General features: G+C 44.2%; 1 protein-coding gene across 1 annotated transcript in view; it reads right to left on the bottom strand.

Annotated features, from left to right (window-relative positions):
- Positions 1–14,584: 14,584 nt before the first annotated feature.
- The window catches only part of AZIN1 (antizyme inhibitor 1), a 44,220-nt gene continuing 38,719 nt past the window's right edge, over positions 14,585–20,085 (bottom strand). The window contains exons 9-12 of the mRNA XM_019551540.1: positions 19,470–19,635; positions 18,811–18,926; positions 18,501–18,715; positions 14,585–16,582 (exon numbers count right to left, since the gene is read on the bottom strand). Of these exons, the coding sequence (XP_019407085.1) occupies positions 16,471–16,582; positions 18,501–18,715; positions 18,811–18,926; positions 19,470–19,635 (609 nt within the window). The 3' untranslated portion in view covers positions 14,585–16,470. The remainder of the gene's footprint in view (positions 16,583–18,500; positions 18,716–18,810; positions 18,927–19,469; positions 19,636–20,085) is intronic.

Raw genomic sequence — 20,085 nt, forward strand, 5'->3', positions numbered from 1 at the left:
GCTCCTTACTTACAGCTCTGCAGCAACCCTCCCCCCTTCCCCTGGCATGGGCACCACAGGGAGTGCCAGTCTGGCACCCTTCTAAATTGGTTGATGGGGTTGATGCCCTTCTCATTTCACTGCTCCTAGTTATACAATGGGTAGAAAGGGAAAGTAACCATATGCAGTGAGCATACAGGGCTCCTATTGTCCAGAGCCAGCAGCTGTGTGCTCACTGCACTGCTGCCATCCTGTATACACAGGGTTATTTTCCCTTCCCTGGGTTTCACTTAGTTAAAGGGACACTCAAGCTACTGGTGGATGCTTTGCTGCTGCAGACCGTGCTATAGACTCAGAAGCAGAATCTGCAGCAGCACAGCATCTGTCCAGCAGCATCTTGACAGTGTCCCCTTAACTAAGTAAAATGGGGGTGGGGGGAAGTAATCCTGTGGATGCTGGACTGGGGGCAGTGCAGTGAGCATGTGGGGTTCAGCAGTCTTTCCTTGCTTGAGGCATGCACCCCAATTTTCAGCAGCTGATTTTTTGGGGGAAAGGTGCATATGGCATATGAGAAAATATGGTAGTAATCTGTGTGACCAGGAAGATGGTGGTAAAGAAAGGGAGAAGAGATGAGAAGGTCAGTTTTCACTGTGTTGAAGCTGAGCGGGGATTGAATATCCAAGATCAGGTATAGCAGAGTAGATGGAGGTTGGACTTTAAAAAAAAAACCAAACCAAAAACCGTGGCAATGAAAAGATAGACTTGAGAGTCATTGGTATGGCTAAAACAGGGTGAGCAGGGCAGGTCACCCAACAATAGGGTATGGTGGGAAATTAGATTCAGATCTCAGGAGACAGCAGAATAGTCAACAACAAAGGGAGAGAAGAAGGGAGAAGATGGGAACAGCAGGTGACCCTAGAGTAGGAGCTGAAAGAAAATAAGGAAAGTCTGAGATCTCTTTTTCTCATCGCAGAATCCTGTTCTGGAGGGTTCACTGACCTCTGCATTTTCTTTGCGCAGTTGCTGCTGCCACTGGTGGTGCAGCACCGGCCTCTTTATTAAGTCGGACTGCCAGCTGAGTGCTGTGATTCACAGGAGGAGGTTCTCTGATTAGTGCTGAGTAAGAGTATGAACTGATGCTGGCAGGAGGGGATTTCCAGCAGTGGTTCATCAAAGGGCAAGACAACACGTTCCCCATATTTGTACCTTTGCCTCTGATACAAAGAGTTAATGAAAGGAGTTGGCAAGAAAGAAAGATGGGCTCTAGACAGAGGCATAATATGGAGAGAACAGGATGACACCTTAACAGAATTCCCCCCAAACTGGATTCTGCTTTCCAAAGGAAGCTTTTCTTTCCTACATTCAGCAGGAAATGGAAACCAAACCACTTTTAGAAGTGCTGGAACAGCATGCTGATGATCAGACTGATCCCCTCAGCAGAACCCTGATAGATATAAAACAAGCAAGAGAGACCAATGGCTGGTTTCTGAATGTCTCTGAAAACCAGAAAGGTCTTGCTGTTGGTAGGGATTCTTAGCAGGACATGATTCACAATGTGTCAGAACAGAGAGCCTTTGGCAGTAAGGGTGCTTGTACACATGATGGGGTTTTAATCTATGCCCCCAGTGCGGAGGCACCACCCAGCCCAATCCAACTATTTCCTGACCCTGAACTGGGGCAGCACCTGGCTCGCTAGCAGCCCACCTGGGCAGGCGCAGGGGGGCACCACCACAGCTCAGGGGCCACTCAGCTTGGCAGCAGCTCTCCCAGCAGCCGCAGAAGAGGTGGGCAGGCTCCACCAAAAAAAAAGGACCAAGCCAGTCACCACTTCTGCTTTCAGCAGGTGCCTGCTGCAGGCAAAGTGGCAAGGGGCCTGATCCTTTTTTTCTGTGGATCCTGCCTCTCCCATGGCCAGGGGGCAAGCTGACAGCTGTCTCGCTGCAATTTGCAATATTGCAAACTAAACTATATCCAAAAGTCTTGTATGTGACGCCCGTAAGCCACACAAAGTGATATTTTCACCATGTGTACATGTTTAATGGATTCACATGTACAAGCACCCTGAGTGACACTGACACCATTTCAAATGCATCCTAGCCATGAACCTGAGGAGGTTTTTGGTTAGCAAACACTTTCCTGACATCACATCAACTGTCTGAAAAAGAGAAGTACTCAAGGAAACTGTCAGCTATTTCCTTTGCAAAGAAAAGTCTCAGTTAATAAATTTTTGCACACCTCAGGAGTGGTCTGATTCTGAGAAGTACTGAGCATGGCATCTCCAACTGACTTAAACAGGAGATGTACAGGCACTCAGCCCTTCTTTGGCTCAGGCTCTAAGAGAGCGGTGTTGGTGGAGTGGGGAAGGGAGGGAATTAAAAATTATGGGTGAGAGGAAAAGATTAATCTGGAACCACCTGCAGGGAACACAGCATAACGATGACTATTTCACTTGCGTGTAAGGGCGTTGTTACATTTTTTTCCCGGTCTGTGGAGAGTGCATGGGATGGTAATCCACCACTAAGAAGGATGATCAGTGACCAGGGCACTGGATTGGGAGGCAGGACAAGGGGTTACTGTGTCCTGGAGCAAATTACTTAACCTCTGAGCTACAGTCTTCCATCATCAGTCAAGGGACAATGATACATAGCTACTGTCTAAATAACTTTGTTGAGTGCTTTCTGCACAACAAGCTCAATTTCTGGGGCACAGCATTTTAGGCATGAATGGTTCTAGCTAGTGACAGTTTAAATCACAAATTACAGAATTGCACAGGGCAAGTTTTGTGGTCACTGAAACCAAATGTATTTGAATTTAAACCTTTCAATCTGTTTACCTTGTCACCGCGTGGGGTCCTGCCAGAGCACTGTGATCTCCCCAAGGCTCCCTTCCTGTGCCAAGCTGGCCCAAAGAGCACCCTCGATTCTCACCCGCCACGTCTTTGATGGAGAATAAATATATGGGAGGCTGCCTTACATCCTCTTGGACACAATTTGCTGTAATATCTGACCCTGTGGACTCCCAGACTCTACGTGGGTCCCATTCTGCAATGGGTGTCTCAGGGCACCCTAGCCTTATGGGCTATGTGTGGCTCCTACCACCGCTTTACCACCCCAAGCCTCACAGATGGAACTGACGTTGTTCAGTCTGGGCCTTGTTACAATGTGGCCCCCTCTCTGGCGCTTGGGCTCCCCGCGGCCCTGTCTCGCTGCCCCCCCCTCTCTGGGGCTGGGGTTCCCATGCTGCCATGGGTCCCCTATGAGGCCTCCTCCATTCCCTTACAGCCTCTCCCAAGCCACCGGTCTTAAAATAGCAAACAAACCACAAGCCCCTCAGCTATAACCTAAATTGAAGCCACCCGGCTACAGCATCACTCAAACCATACTGGGGAATACTCCGTCCCTCAACATTGTCAGAAGCTGCTCCTGCAGTCAGCCTCTCCCCTTTGGTCACTCTGGAAGAGCTCCTTCCCCCCTGAGGGCTGACAGGGAACTGCAAGCTTGGTCTCAGCCCTGGGGTTTGTATGTGCCAGGCCCTGCCCCTTCCGGTCAGCTGACCACTGGCAGGTGTGGGTCACTAATTACTCTGCTTGCCCTGGTAACCAGCAGCTGGGGCTCCCTGCTCACTGCTAGGGCTCTCTCCCTATCGGTTTCCACTCTAAGGAGCAGGGCACCTAAGTGCTGTGCAACATACCTACATAAGGGCAGGATCTTTGCTGCAGCCTATACCTTCAGAGCTGCGTGTATACCCATGTTGGAATCGACTGCCCAGGCAGCAGCGCTGTTGTTCTTTAGAAAAAGGCCTTTTGGCACAGGGAGCATGTGACTGACAGGCAGATAGGCCTGTGTCTGAGTTCAGTGCCAGTTCTCTCTACTGCTACAACGCAACTCTTCCATGCTGCAGCCCTTAGCATTGTCAGCACTGCTGATATCTCCTACATGAGCACTCTGATGGGATCATGGGAGAAGGAAGAGTTACCGTGGAGGCAGCATTAGACCTCTGGCAGAGGAGGGAGGGCAGGCTGTTGCCTGGTTAACAGCTAAGCTTGAGCAACATGCGTGGTTAAAAACAAAGCACTCAGCACCACTGCACACATGACCTGACTTCCACTTAAACTGCCATTTATTATGTATCACTGCCAAATCCCAGAAACGTTTCCAGGTCAGAGCTTTGCAAGGAAATTCATATTTCATAGAAGCTAAAGGAACATCAGTCACGTTAAGAGGCAGGACCTAGCTCTGCAATGAAGAAATCTGGGTGGAGGAATTAACTTCTGTTGTGCCACTCCAGGATTCAAGTAGCTCACATTAAAATCACAAATACAATGTAGGGTGTTACAAAATGCTAGGAACCACAGATGAACAGTAAATTCTAATGCAACATTTCAAGTGAGTCTATTACTGGGCTTTGTGGAGACAGGAAGAAATGGATACTACAAGTAAAGCTTGCAGAAAGCAGGACAGAGCAAAACCTTCGGGAGCCTGTACACAAGCAGGGAGGCTGCTCCAACACGCTGGAATTCCAGTGCATCGGAGCAGACTCAATCAATCGAGCATGGTAATGACCCGGTAATGACTGCAGCAGCACATATCTGAATCCCCATGCTTTAAAAAGGTGGCAGGGATGTTTTATCCAAAGGTCATCAAATGAGCTTTAGATAAAGTGCCTCTGCTGCCATTTTGAAGTGTGGGGACATTGATATACGTGACGCTGTGGGTACTGTAATTAGAACGGCTCTCGGAGCCTCTCTAATTAAAGCGCCCCCTCTCCCTCCCCACCCCTGGAGCACGTGTATAAAATGCCTTTAGAAACAAACCCACAGAAACATAAGCTTCTGAAGGCAACAACCTACTTTGTCATGAAATACAGCATCTGACAAAATAGGCTGTCACCTATAAAAGCTCATGCCTCTCTGAATGAGTTAGTATCTATGGGCATTTTAACATATTCATGCATCGCAGCGCCAGGCACTTTGAAAAGCACCTGGTGCTGCACTGCATACAGTAGTATAAGCAGCGAAATGCATGTCAGAGCTGAGAAAATGGCGGTGGCATGCTTTTGAACTAAAACACCTTGGAGGCGAACTAAAACACCACTAGCATTTTCTGCACATTGACATGCATTTTGCCGCTTCTACAACTGCACGCAGTGCAGTTCAGTTCGCTTCAGCTTGTGTGCGGAGCAGACTGAATTTATTGAGTGTGCTCCAAAGCAGTGGATCTCTGGTGCATCCCTGCAAAAAGTATGTGTATAAATACCCTAAGGTGCCACCCTGCCCTGACTTCTGCCTGACTTCGGGCTAATGTCTAAAACTAGCTCCCTCTGCAAGTAAAACTGTGACCCCTAGTGGAGAGTGATATGAGGACACCCAGAGGAGAGTACACAAATGTATCTTGGCTGCTCTAGAAGGATGCAGCAGTTGTGATCCGAGTATGATGTCAGCATGAGCCTGCAGCAACATCAATTAGGTAAATCACCCCAACTTTAACCTGGATTGAAACAGGGTTAAGGCTGGAGCACTTGTGCTGCACTCCTGTAGCCACAGAATCATGCAGATGTAACTGTTCCATGGTAACAGCTTCTAGCAGTATCTTTTGATATTGATGCAATTGTTATATCGGTCCATAACCTAAGGCCATGCATGAGAGGGAACAGTTTTCCTCAAAATTGATGTTGTGATATCAGGAGACAATTGCTAGAGGACTCCGCCTCTCAGGTTTTTATGCATTTCTTTGTACCTACGCTTAAGTAGAAGCACAAGAATATATATCAGGCCTGAGGAGCAGTGTTGAACAAGTTCATGCACACAGAGGTGTAGGAAATGAAACTTCACATATTGTAACATTATACACACAGACGTGTTAATTTGGCACATTATCCTATGAGAGGGGTATCCAGGATACAGCCCACAAGTAGGTACTGTGATCAGGCTCATGGAATTGGATCATCCAACCCACAGGGCTCATGGAGGGGCCTGGAATTTGGATGTGGGGTGAGCAGGGGCAGTGCCACCACCAAAGGGAATCCCCACCGGGTGTTCGGCCAGGGGAAGCTGGGCTGTCAGGGGAGACTCTGGAGAAATCCCCCTCTTATTCTCTCTTCCAAAAACATGTATGTCGAGGGTGGAGGGGGGGAGGAGGAGAGCATATGAGAAAATATGATAACACTAACTTATAGAAACCAGAGCTCTTTGAGATGTGCCATCCATATGAACCTTCTACCGTGAGTACTAGTGTACCTCATGCTCTTGGCTACCAGTACATGGCTAGCCCACATGCATACCACCTTGCTGTGTACTGAGGCATGGCGGGTGGGGTGCATTTCTCTAAAACAGTGATTCTCAGCCAGGTGCTTCAGCACCCTAGGATGCCTTGAGATCCTTTCAAGGATGTTGAGGGGTACAGCACATCAGGTGTTATCACTGCCAGGTGTGCAAACAGGAATCACAAGATAAACTGAGAGATTTGAAGTAGGAAGCCACAGTGTTAAAAACATTCTGGCCTGGTGTGGTCTTTCCAAGTTTCTGCAACAGGTAAACTGCCCTGTAGTCAGAAAACTAGTGAAAACCAGGAGTCAGCATTTTCCAAGGGGTGCCTTGAGTCTAAAAAGGTTGAGAACCACTGCTTTAAGAATTCCTGCTCCTGTAGGCAAGTAACTTCTTATCTCTTGGTAGCTCTAATGAACTGGAGCCTGACCCCAAGATGAGGTTTGCTTCTGACCATTTACCCTCATGAAGCCCAGGTGATTGAACAAGTGAAGAGAGCGGCAAACATTTTCAGATACTTATTGGTAAGATCTTCCCCCTTGCTAGTCAGCCATCTGGATATGGGTACCTTGAAGTACAATCCTCTCTTCGGTAGACAGCCATCACTGCACGGGCCTTTGTGAATGTCCTTCAACATGTTGAAAGAAAACCTTGTACTGAGAATGGTTGTGACCTATGCTGCACCTCAGGAATTTTCTGAGCGGTGGAATGATAACCATTCAGAAGTTGCCTCTTGAATATCAAGAAATGCAAAAGAATTCTTTCGATTCCAGGGAGGAGCTTGTGGTGACTTGTGTCAGTATCACGGCTTGCATGCAGTGAACACATTATGCTTCCTCTAATCCAAGATGGGTCATCACTCCTTTTGTTGTTAGGTAGTAACTGTTGCAGAACCTTTTTCTCCAGTGCTGATGGGAATTTCTTTGATTGTCCCCAGTGAAAGGAACAAGGAGGAGCCCTAAAGAGATTCAGAGAATGAAGATGGAAAACTGGCACCAAGGAACTGGATGGCCTGCCAAGACAATGTTCAGGACCCACTGTTCTATGCTAATACAAGTCCACATATACCTGGCATCAGCAGTCCAAAGAGTGATCTGGGATCCCTGAAGGTAGTTCAAAACTCTCAGCAGTCCCGTCAAAGGGATTGGTTGCTTGTGGCTTGAAGTGAGATGGGCTGACTGGACCTGTCTGACATGATTATTGCTACATGTAGATGCACTGCCATTTCTGTAGGCTGCTAGTGAAGAGGACACAGATCTTTCAGTTGCTGACTTCTGAGAGACAGTGTGTTGTCCATGCTGTGCAGCACCCAGACTGTTGCCCTTGAGTCCTCTATGGCACAGTGGACCTCCTCAGTCTTGGTGCTAAATAGCTTTATGTCCTCAAGTGCCAGGTCTTCTCTTAGAGGTCAAAATACCATGGAACCCCAAGTCTAGCAGCCAAGATAATCACATTGCTATTGGTCACCAAACAAGTATTGACAACATCTGACATTAGTTGCAAACTATTTTTGCCCCCCCCCCCCCCCCGGTCCTCTGACACCACTGGCCACATCCACGCAAGCATGGATGTTTGGTTCCCCAGGGACAACTGGCAGTGGGACCCTATGATCCATGTGCCCTCTGACATGAGGCAGGTTACCCCAGGTGGAGTAGGGGGGGCTGGAGCCAGCACTTATCTGGGCTCCTGGGGCTGCAGCTGTGGTGATGCTGCCACTCAGAGCCTGGCCAGAAGCTGGAGTGTGACTCCTGCCAGCCAAGCTCTGGTTTTGAGTGACTCACACTGCCCCCTCATTGCTGCTCCTCTTTTTTCCTGCAGGTTTTTCTTGACCCCTGGATATCCAGGGACCAGTCCTGCACCTCCACACACTGCTCCCTTGGAGTGAAGAGAACAGCTGAACATGTGGTATGTGGTGTCACATATGTGTCTGCAGTGCTACATACCACATGGCTATGCTTATCTGGACACAGCCACTGGTGCAAACAGTTTAATCAATGGAGAGGTCTCCCCTAAGCCCAAAATCTTGAGTTATAGCAACAGAGCCTTGGATTTTGCTATCCTGTATTGGAGGTTCACAGGGAAGATTTTCTTCCCAGTAGGTGGAGCATTTTAACCTTCTTTACCTTTGATGCATTCTTAAATTGCTGCACCTTTTCATTTGCTCCAAATAAAGAGGTCAAACAGAAATAATATCCTCTCCCTCCCTAGTACTTTTTGTTTAGCTTTCATGAAGCGCAGCAGACAGAGTTGGAGTCTGTTACAGTATTCTGGCTCTGCCAGTGGTAGATAAGGCTCCCTTTCCAGCCCACAGCAGCTTGCAAAGTATCCAATTCATGTGTAGTCCTCCCCATCTTTCATAGGGATTTGGACTACAGTTGCATCCCAGCTTATCAGATACTGGTATCTCAAAGGGCATCTGACTCCAGGATACTCAAAAATGACAGGCTCACTGAAGTAAGGGACAGATGGAGAAGTTAGGAAGAGGTCTCTAAGCTCTATAACTGGGTCATGGCTTATGGAAAGGCTTCCTCTTCCACTAATAGAAACTAGTGAAGGTTGTAGGGTGGTGTGTAAAGCTGAAGTTAATGACCAAGTCCCAAGCTGATAAGATGTGACCCTACATGCTCTGTGGAATCACTGCCCAACATAACCATGACTCAGGGCCCAAGGATAGAGAACCAGGGCTATGGAAAGAGTGTTTTACATCCCAGCTTCTACCCTGACATATTTCCTTTAGAGTAAAAGTTCCCCTCAAAATGAAAAAAAAAAAAAGAGAGAGAAATGATTTTGTCATGAACAAATGCCACCAACAGGTAAACTAAATACTAGAGGTAACTAGGTACGCTGCAGATGACAGGAAGACTGAAGAAGAGAACTCCATCTCAGACTAAAAGGTAATAGGACTAATGAACTAGCTAAATCTCCAAGTTGTAGCACATGTGAAGCTCCAAAGGAGTGTGCAGGTGGACAGGGGGCTCCTAGTCCCTCCTCTTTTTCAGTCTGAAGAAATCACCTCACCTTTCTTCACAGAGCTTTGCACTCAAGTCAGACCAGTAAGTTTTGCATTTACTTGAGAACAGTAACAACTATATTTTTTTCTGATGAATTCCAATTAGTTTAGGATCATAGGAAAGTAGGGAGTGTAGAGAGTATATGCTCCTGGGGTCCTGGAAGGGACCTCACAAGGTCATCTTGTCTAGGCCCCTGCTCAAGGCAAGAGCATCCCTGGCTAAACCATCCCAGCCAATTCTCCATCTAACCTGCTCCTAAAAAAATTGTGATAAATTCCATACCGTCTTCCGGTAGCCTGTTCCAATGCTGACCACCCTTACAGGAGGAGCTTTCGGACTAACCTCCAACCTACATTTCTTCAACAAGCAGCTGGGGGGGGGGCAAAAGAGTGCCCAAAAGCCCCCTGGCTCACCAAGGACATCTGGGAATGCCCGATTGCCAAAAAGGTGGTATGCAACCGGTGGAAAGAGGAGTATACCTCCACTGCTTGGGCCTGTAGGGGGGGCTGTCAGGAAAGCTAAGGCAGACATTGATCTCAGATGCTAGTCCTAGCTCTAAGGCAATAAAAAATCCTTTTCCATATAGGGAGGATGAAGAAAGCACCGGGAAATGTGGGGCCCTTGCAAGATCCTCTGGGCAATCTGGTGGTTGCACCAGAGGAGAAAGCAGACCTCTTTAACCAATTCTTCACCTCTGTTTTCTTGGGCAGGGACCAGGACTTCCCCACCGTGATGCAAGATGGACTTGAGGGGAACGCCTCCAGCCCTCAGGTGGGGGAGGACCGGGTTAGAGAGCTTCTGGGAGGGGCTGGATGTGTTCAAATCAGCAGGTCCAGATGCTCTCCGTCCCAGGGTGTTGAGGGAGCTAGCAGGGGTTATTGCAGGGCCCTTGGCACGGCTTTACGAGTGCTCGTGGTGCTCAGGCCAGGTGCCAGATGATTGGAAGATAGCTAATGTGGTCCCCAACTTTAAAAAATGGAGGAGGGAGGACCCAGGCAACTATAGGGCTGTCAGTCTCACCTTAATCCTAGGGAAACTCTTTGAGAAGATCATCAAGCAGCACATCTGCAATGGGCCAGCTTCAGGGATGATACTCAAGGAGAACCAGCATGGTTTTGTTATGGGCAGGTCATGTCATGTCAGACCAGCCCGATTGCCTTTTATGATCAGGGCACAAAAGCATTGGATGCAGGTGTCACCATGGACAGAGTCTTCCTGGACTTCAGCAAGGCCTTTGACACCATCTCCCACCCCATCCTCATTAAAAAACTAGGCAACTGTGGCACTGATGCCTACACAGTCAGATGGATTGCAGACTGGCTGAAGGGTCATAATCAGAGGGTGGTGGTGAATGGGTCATATTCAACCTGGGAGGAAGTGGGCAGCAGTCCCCCAGGGCCCGGTCTTTGGGCCTACACTGTTCAATTTGTCAGCAATTTGGATGATGGGGTGGGGGGAGGGAAAGCAACCTGTTTAAAATTTGCTGATGATACCAACATTTGAGGTGAGGTGAGCATGCTAGTAGGGAGGGAAAGACTGCAGCAAGACCTGGATAGGTTACAGGGGTGGGCTAGCAAAAACAGGGTGTGCTTCAATACTGAGAAGTGCAGGGTGCTGCACTTGGGCAGTAGTAACCAACAGCACACTTACAAGATGGGAAACGCCCTTCTCGAGAGCATGGTGGCAGAAAGGGATCTTGGAGTCATTAATCGACTCCAAGATGAACATGGGCTGACAACGCAAGGTCACGGTTGGAGGGGCTAACCGGACCTTGTCATGCATCCACAGGTGCATCTCAAGTAGGGCCAAGGTGATCCTCCCTCTCTATGCAACACTGGTCAGGCCACAGCTGGAGTACTGCGTCCAGTTCTGTGCACCCCATTTCAGGAGGGATGTGGGCAACATTGAGAGGGTCCAGAGGAGGGCCACCCACATGATTTGGGGACTACAGGGCAGACCCTATGATGAGAGCCTGCAGGACCCTACTACTATGATTAAAGCTATTAGTTCTAATCCTACAACCACAGAAAAAAGTTCATCTCCATCTACTCTGCAATCACCCTCCAGGTATTTGAAGACTTATCCAGTACTCTTAATCTCATCTTCCCCCACAACTAAATAACCCTAGTTCTTTCAGCCTTTCCTTGTAAGTTTGGTTTCCCAGATCCCTTCAACTCCCAAAAATGTTTAGTTTCCCACATCTGCCAGTCTGGCTTTATCAATCACAAGTTTAATTGTTCCAATACAAGCAAATTGGACATGGGAGGTGAAAAAGGCAGTATCAGTCACTTCATATAGGAAAAAGCTTGTGATAGATGGATAGCTACCTTAGCTCTTAAGTCCACCATTTTGTCATCTTCAAGAAAGTCACTGCTCAGCTTGCTCCTGAACTCCTTAGCAGATATTTCAGGGAAATGGGGTATATCCAGTTACCTTAGCTTGCTTTAGAGGCTGCCACTCTTGGCTAAGGCACAACTTGATCCAACAGGTATGCTCAGCCACCTGCATGAGCTCCAGCAAGGTAAGGCAGGCAGGCAGGCATGCATGTTGATGGTGATCCTAGTAGTTGTAGGATCAACTGCCAGCTCCCCATCTTGGAAGTGGTGGAAAAGAAATTGACTTACAATGCATAGGGATCATAGTGCTAAACACTCAAGTTGTTAGTACTTTCAAGGATCTAACCTTTTGAAGTAGACTATTCAGGGAGACTTAGGAAGATGAGCTATTATCCTCCATAATATTTAGACTCTTCAGAAGGACATGACATCTTTCCTAGGTACGATTTGCAGTAATAGACCCTGGGGATTATCAGACTTTAAGATGACAGGAGACAGAAGAAAGCAGCTGCGTTTCTCATGGTAGCTTTTTTTTTTTAAAAAAAAAAAAACAAAAACACAAAAAACCAAACAAAATCAAACACAAGCTTGAACAGGGGCAGGGTGACAGGTAGGCAGTCATTACTGAATGGATACAGAAAAAACCTTGCATATTATTTTAGAAATAAAACTCTTATATCACAAAAAAATAGCACAGAGAAAAGATCTACAATCAATATTAAAACACTGGATTTTCATATATCAAATAGCTGCTGTATTGCTCATTTGATAACATCTTCCCTCCAAGTCAATTACTACTACTGCTACTAAAAAGGAAGAAGCAACTATTAGATAAGGTAGATTTTATTGGACAGAACACAAGTCTGCTGTTAATGTCCCTTTTGTGACCGCTCAGGCTGTCAAGCATTATTGGCTTTGCTTGATGGCAGTTGGTATTTTAAAGAGATTAGGCATTCAACTCAGATTAAAGGATACAGAAACTGAGAAGAGATTAAGTGGTACAAAAAGGAAGCTCTTACTCTAACACATACAATCTTGTATAATGATTGAGTAGATTTAGGCTAGATATCAGGAAAAACTTCATGGTAAGGGTGGCCAAAATTTGGAATCAGCTTCCAAGGGAGGTGGTGCTCTCTCCTATCTTGGGGGTCTTTAAGAAAAGGCTGAATTGGCATCTGGCTGGGGTCATCCGACCCCAGCACTCTTTCCTGCCTGGGCAGGGGGTCAGACAATCTGTTGAGGTCCCTTCTGACCTTAGCATCTATGAATGAACCTATGAATGCCGAATGCCATATAGTACTTGGGTTGCTACCACTTCTACATCAGGTTGTTCCATCATGAAGTCCAGCCTCTTACTTCTCATAATATAAGTCAAGGCCTGCTACATGTATTCATTTAACACCTTTGAGAGGTCCATCTGTCCTAAGGAACATCAGGCGTGATAGCATAGCAGTCAAATTTCCCCTCAAGAGTAAAGAAAAGCAATGGCTGTACAAGAGTACTTACCCTAATTGGGATGCATCTGCATGGGTGGGCTCACCGCAATTTCCACATAAAGGCTCAGGCTAGGGTAGTGCCAGCAAGGTAGCTGTACATCTTGAATGCAATGCTCCATTAGAATATGCAAGGCAATCCTCAGTCTTACTTTTTCAGGTTTTCTGTACACAGGCAGATGTTCCCATGTCTATGCTTAGTCCACATTTTTGAGCCCTAAGAGTGAACCTCAGTGGAAATGTCTACACATGCACTTTAATGCAGAGTAGCCTATTCTACTGTGTATTAAAAGTGGCACAAAAACATGACCAGTAAAAGCCAGATTCTGGTCTCATCACTGAGACCAGGAACTGGGGCTCTAGGCTGGCTGTACATTGCATATTACTTAATAAACCAGAGGCAGTTGCAGCCAAATCAAAGCAAATGGTAGATTAGGTTGGTAGGTGCTATTCCAATCAGATTCAAAAGGTACATCAACCTTCAGGATAGACTGATAGGAAGACAGTTTCTCTTTTGCCTGTACCACTGCTGCTGCCTCCTTGTAACATCCTCTGTTCTTTCATGCCTGGCTGAATTCCCTTCTGTTTAGTAACAAGTTATCCATTCAGTTTTTGTGGCTAACAGACTTCAGTTACTTTTAAAAGTAAAGCTATGTTCTGACATGTAGTAAAGGACAAAGGAATTCAGCCATCTAAACAGAAGTTGAGAGAAACAACCCTTAAACTCAGAGTGAATTGAAAACAGTGTAGGGTGACTGAATAGCAAGTGGAAAGATCCACTGTATTGTATAATAGCACTGGCTGCTTGGATAGACATGGAAACAGACTCAGTATTCAGTCTGAGAGATTAATAAGCAGTTTGGTTGTAAATACAACATTACTGCAAGTTGTGTTCATGGTTTTCAAATACTTGGGAAATATGCTATAACGCACGTGAACAAAAATGTAGGAAGACATCACACTGCAGTACTTTGAAAACACAGCTCAAACTTAAGGTTCAGTATAACAAATGGCATCCATTTAGTATACAAGGTCACTAGGTTGTGTGTATATTAGCATTAAAATATTAGCACCAGAAAATTCCTGGCTTAAAAAGCCACTATTCTAGGCATACCGGAAAAAAAAAATCAAGAGGGGCATCCCAATCCACTGAGCAAATAGCTGTAAGTGTATTCAGCATGACAAAGCTACATTACAGCTTGAGTAACTATATAGAAATCAGTCAGGTCTTTATATTTTCAGTTCTGAATTAGAGTACAGTATTTTAAAACAGAAAGGAGAGTAACAATTTTTAGCATAATCAAATTGTAATACATACTGTGTTCAAACTTGTTTTTATGGCAAACCATCTTCAAATACAATAGACATTTCTAAAATGACTACCATATCATTTACAAAGGAATTATTTGCAACTGAATTGCAAGTTTAACATAAAACAATTCTCCTTAAGACACCACAGCAAAATCCTGTAATATTGTCTTAGACAACCTCACATTGTATTTAAAGGCTGTGCAGTCTTATTTGTGGGAGTTCTGGGACTCTACCTAAGCCTGCCACTGAAGGACTGTCTGATGGCTAGGTTTTCTAGAAAACTATTCCTAATGCCACAACCCCCTATGCTATTTGACAGGCCCATCTTGGGTCTATCTGTTCAAAACAAAAAAATCCTTAAACCAAGGTGTACAGGACAGTGCTTTTCTTAGGGCTGATTTTTTTTTGTTTGTTTGTTTAGTATTGTTGTAATTATCAACTTATGAACAGGAAGCAGTAGAGTCTCCTAGTGTGAACACAGTTATAAGATTATGCTTAGAAAAGCCCTTCATGGTAAAAACCCAAATTGGAAAGAAATTTCATAACTCATTTTTTCCACCTTGGAGTAAAAGCATCAAGTCTGATGTATTCATAGCCTCACTCTACAGCAAGTTAATTTCCTGCCAATCGGCACTCATGTAAAATAGGATTTGCATGCGAGAGGCAACTAAAGAAAACAGGAATTATTCCAACTAGGAATAAATCCTGTTGTCAAATTCATTAGCCTTCTGATGAATTCATTAAATTCCGATCCAGAAGTTAAATAGTCACCATGAATAGTTCAAATCCTGATTTCTAAAAATTTCAGATTAGTAAAAAAAGAATAAGTTAAAATGAGAAAGCGAGAGAACTGGGGGGTGGGACAGGAGAGAGAACCAAGAGGCTCTAAACAACAGAACAGGTAAATCCACTGAACAATTTCAATAATTAAGATTAGTTGGTGAAGTTGGAGTATATTTGTAGAAGTGTGCTTTACTATTATTTGTGTATATTTAAATAGAGTGCAAAAGAGCATCGAGGTTTCTGAAGATTAAATGTAGCCCTTCTGGTAAGATGTAGTGCTGTACAGACCTAGATGAACTTAAAACTACTATAAAAGCCTGTTCAAAAATTGAAGGTTTTAACTAGCCAATAAAGCTGTGTTTCAGAATTCTACTTGGGTACTACATGCATTTTTGCTAAAAATACTTCCATCTACTACTATTTGCTACCACTGTTGCCTTGCAGATTTGATATTTTTGGTGTTAGAATAGTTAAATTAAAAAAAATCACACTCTGTTTAATCAACACCACAAACTACATTTCAACTTTCCAGTAATTTACTGGACTTCACTTCACACGTGCAAATTTAATTTACCAAAATTATTCATGATTTAATGCTCTGCCAACCTAAACTTAATAATGGGCTAGAAAAAAAAAAGATGACTTGCCCAAACAATCATGTACATATCTATTTCATAGCTATCTTTCCTATCTAGCCCCTCTCCCAAAGTTCACCTGAAAAAACAGTAAAATCTACACAAAGTTTTATTGCAATCATACAAGGGATACGTCAGGGTCAAATACAACAAATACTATGATGCAATTTTACATTTATTAAACTACAGTTCAAAGCACAAATTTACACATTCTAAATATACTAAACATCTAAATGAAGGTCACACTGGTCTCCCACTGACATTTGATGTATCTGGGCAAAAGACAATAACTTTACAAGACTTTCTAACAGGAATCCTTAGTATAAAAACTGTGTACTTGTATGTAAACTGTTTAACAGGGAACCCAAGTGGTGGGTTTCCATCTCCACTAAGTCATCCATTTTGTTGCATATTTAATTTAAAACGCTCAGGGGTTAAACAAACTGGCAAGTTTAAATCTTGACACCTTTTCCTATCCCTCCCACCCCCAATGAATTGTAGTTGTAGCTGGTTTTGCCTGGTCCCAATTATCCTTACTAATTTTTCAAGTTTTGAAGACGATATGAATTCAGGATTGTTCCATTTTCTTCCATACTGGAATGTTGACCAGACAAACTACAGACTTGCAACTGCAGGTCTAAATGAAGCGTTAATGCCTGTTTAAGCTGCAGTGGAAAAGCGGTCTTCTGGGCTCAGCTGAATGCATGAAGGCACAAAGAAGAAGTTCTTCATCAATGTGTCTGAAGTAATTCCAGCATCTTGCACCTCATACCTGCAGCAGAAAAGTATGGGGCGTGTTCAAGAAAAGCCATACCCAAGATTTTCTTGAAAGTTCTCATGTCAACCTAATATTGGAAACCAACATTAAATCTAGGAGTTCAAAGTTAGTATTGCTTGACAGCTTTACAGAACAAGACTAAGGGTTAAAAACAACAAGAACACAGACATTGACAAGTGTCCCACTGCAGCAGATCTGCTTTACTGGATGAAACACTGCCTAATGCAGGACAACAAGCGATGTGATCACCCAGCGATTTCCCACATCCCTTGTTGCCTCCTGCTTCTTTGCTGGGATCCATTCTGGTTCTCTCACCAACACAGGCCTCATGGCAAGGCATGGGTCCCAGCTTAGGGTGGCAAGAGGTGGAGGACCTAGGGAATCCACAGAATCCCATGACTCCATACTGGGACTCGCTGCCCTATTCTTTCACATGAAGCACGGGTCCCAGGCAAGCAGGTGTGGCCCAAGTGGCCTGTGCCTGCACTGACCCCTGCTTCACACTGGGAATTCTAGGCCAGGACATGCCTGGCTTTCACCCATGGAGACCCATTCCAGGATTTCCATAAGCAAGGGACTCTGACTTCCTATGCTCAGAAGTACCCAGTTCTCCCAGGGTGTTTCACATCAGAAGTCTTGACAAAATGTAGGCACATCTATTTTCTTCCTGCTTGTACTGCCATCAATTTTTATGACAGCACAAGTGTGACATGAGACAATGTTCTCTTTCTACCCAAAGTTAGTCTTCACACATCAGTGCCTGAATTCATAATTCTGGCAAACCTATGGTATATAGGTTCTGCTTATTATAGAAGTTCCCATGGAGACTCCTAGCTTCATTTAACTATGTTTGATTATTAGTTTCTATACATATACCCTACTCCCCATTCAAAGCATCCCTATTATTAGTTGTGTTTAGAATTTAGGATGGTTCTTTTGTAAATGCAGCTTCATATCACACCTCCTATTCTATACATCTTCCCAGCTTCCTCCATACATTACTGTTCTACACAACTTGCGTTTCATCAGTACTTCTAAAAAAATAAATCTCATCACTTGATACTTGAGTTCTAAACCCACAAGTTAAATGAACAGGAACTGTCTAAAAGTGAATCACAGTAGCAGGAGATGAATTAAAGCAGTAGAACTGGGCTGTTTTAACTGCTGACTGCATTTGGAAACCCAACACCTTTCTACAGTGAAAGAAAGCTAATGGGACAACGTTAGTCTCCTTATTTACAGTAACTGACTAAAAACAATTAGCATTAAGTAGTGCTAGCTTACATGATAGCCTGTTTTACATATTGTATCAAGAAACCTTGTATTTAAAGTTTCACTTTAGGCAATTCTAAGCATGTTTAATTTAGCTGCATTCAACCAGTGCCTACAGCTAGAAGCATTCTACTAAAACTAGCTAAAAATTAAGGCTCAAGAAGATGAAACCTTGTGTAGTAGCATTACAAGAGTTAAGCTGGTTTTCTCCTAGGTCAGTGATCCTCAACCAGGGTACCGCAGCACCGTGGTGCCTTGAGGATGCTGCAGGTGCCATGTGATATTGGCACTGTTGTGTGCAAATGAGATTCACATGATAAACCCAGAGTTTTAAAATAGAAGTCTACAGCATTAAAAAAACCTGACCTGTTGCAGGCTTTGAGTTCTTTGCAATAGAACTGATCTATTATTTTCACTTGTTTTTAACTGGAAAAACTAAGAGATAACCTTTTGTTAGGGCTACCCTCAAGTCTAATGAGATGAGATTGAGAACCACTGTCCTATCTTGTCTTGAAAACAAAACAAAAAACTTCAGCATTTCTCTATCAGTCATTAGACAGCAAAATACAGGGTCACATTTTAAAAAGTGTTCCAGAAAGGCAAGTGCCAGTATCCCTATAGATAAAGAATGTTTTCTTACCAGTCACTGAAAGACATCACATAGTAAATCAGTGGTCTCTGATAATCATTAAAGGTGGAGCGTTCACCCAAGGTACCAGAACCCATATTGTCAAAGATCAGCCAATCTCCAACACTCAGCTCAGGGAGAAGACAGCTTTCCACAATTTGATCAAGCTCATCACAGGATGGACCCCAAAGGCTGCTTGCAAACAGAGGCTCATCTTCCTTGTATTTCTACAAAAAGTAGTAGACATAAGGCTTTAGCTCAAGGACTACAGTTTCAAATACATCAAGTTCTTTATATTATACTAAATTTGTAAAAGATTTACCTTGTGAACCTCTGGGATAGCATTCAACTTCTCAGACAATTTGTTTGAAAAAGAACCATAAACACCATCGTTCATGTAGTACATAAAGACTGGCTCATTGCTCCTGGCTTGTTCCACTGGAAGAATAAAAGTGCTTATATGTTAAAAAGCTGACTTGCAAAGGAGGATTCTCCCCCCACTAGTTGTAGGTAGACTATACACTGGATCAAAATGTTGTGAGAGGAAAGTGCCACTGTAAGATTAGACCAGCAATTCAACTCTGCTGCTAGAGGCTAGACTTGCTGTTAAATTCGGTATACTTAATATTTCAGTCGTTTCTCAAAATGACTTAGAAGTTTGTCTTTAATACCAGAGGGACAATAATAGCTCCACTGTGTTTGTTCCCTTCCCCCAACTGCCCCTAATATGATTTTAATTATATTCTGTGAGGGTTTCTGAAAACCAAAAGTCATATCTGGTAACTGGTGAGAAAGAAATACTAAAACATGCACAAGAAAATCAGATGCACACTTGGCAGAACCCCAAATATGAATCAAGACTCCAAAAGTGACCATTTGTTCAACTCCACTAATCTCAGTGTTTTCAGGAAAAAGATGATCTACTCAAGAGAAACTTTCTTGTATCAATTCTTAAAACATACAAAAACAAGTGTTTCTTACTTCCAGAGGAAAGATGTTTATCGTATTCCACAGCCTTCTTTGCAATTATATTAACTGCTAGAGTAAATGCAGAAGAAACATAGTAACATCCAGGCTCAGCAATCACATTCACACCAGATTCTTCAGGAAAGTAGTCAACCAGCAATGGACTGATGACACGATTAACCTAGGGGGATTGAAGTCAGCTCTTTTATTTTTGTTTTTGTGAAGGATACAGGGTTGACAATTGGCCACAGCTCCCATCAGAAATTCCCAGCCAGCAACTTCAAAATTGTTCCAGCACAGCACTAGATATAAAACTATTTGCAAATCTATAAAGGCAGAAGTGTCACTCTCCCTTCCCCCACCAAGTTAAACAAACATTTTTGGCCAAATCCCTTCAGTTCTGCAGCTTAGGAAAGAAATTGAGTTGTTCACTGAATTCACCTAGTATTAATCTAGCCCTTACAATAGGTAAGTGACATGCTGTCAACCACAAGTCCACACTAAAACACTGAAGACACTAATGCTGCAGAAGTTGGTCAATACCGGTAGCAGATAGGTCCTTCTCAACCTGGAAGGATGTGGGCAGTGGGGTTCCACAGGGCTCGGTCCTCGGGCCCGCACTGTTCAACAT

The sequence above is a fragment of the Crocodylus porosus genome, unplaced genomic scaffold, assembly GCF_001723895.1.
Source record: "Crocodylus porosus isolate Cpor-Errol unplaced genomic scaffold, CroPor_comp1, whole genome shotgun sequence".
Classification (NCBI taxonomy): Eukaryota; Metazoa; Chordata; order Crocodylia; family Crocodylidae; genus Crocodylus; species Crocodylus porosus.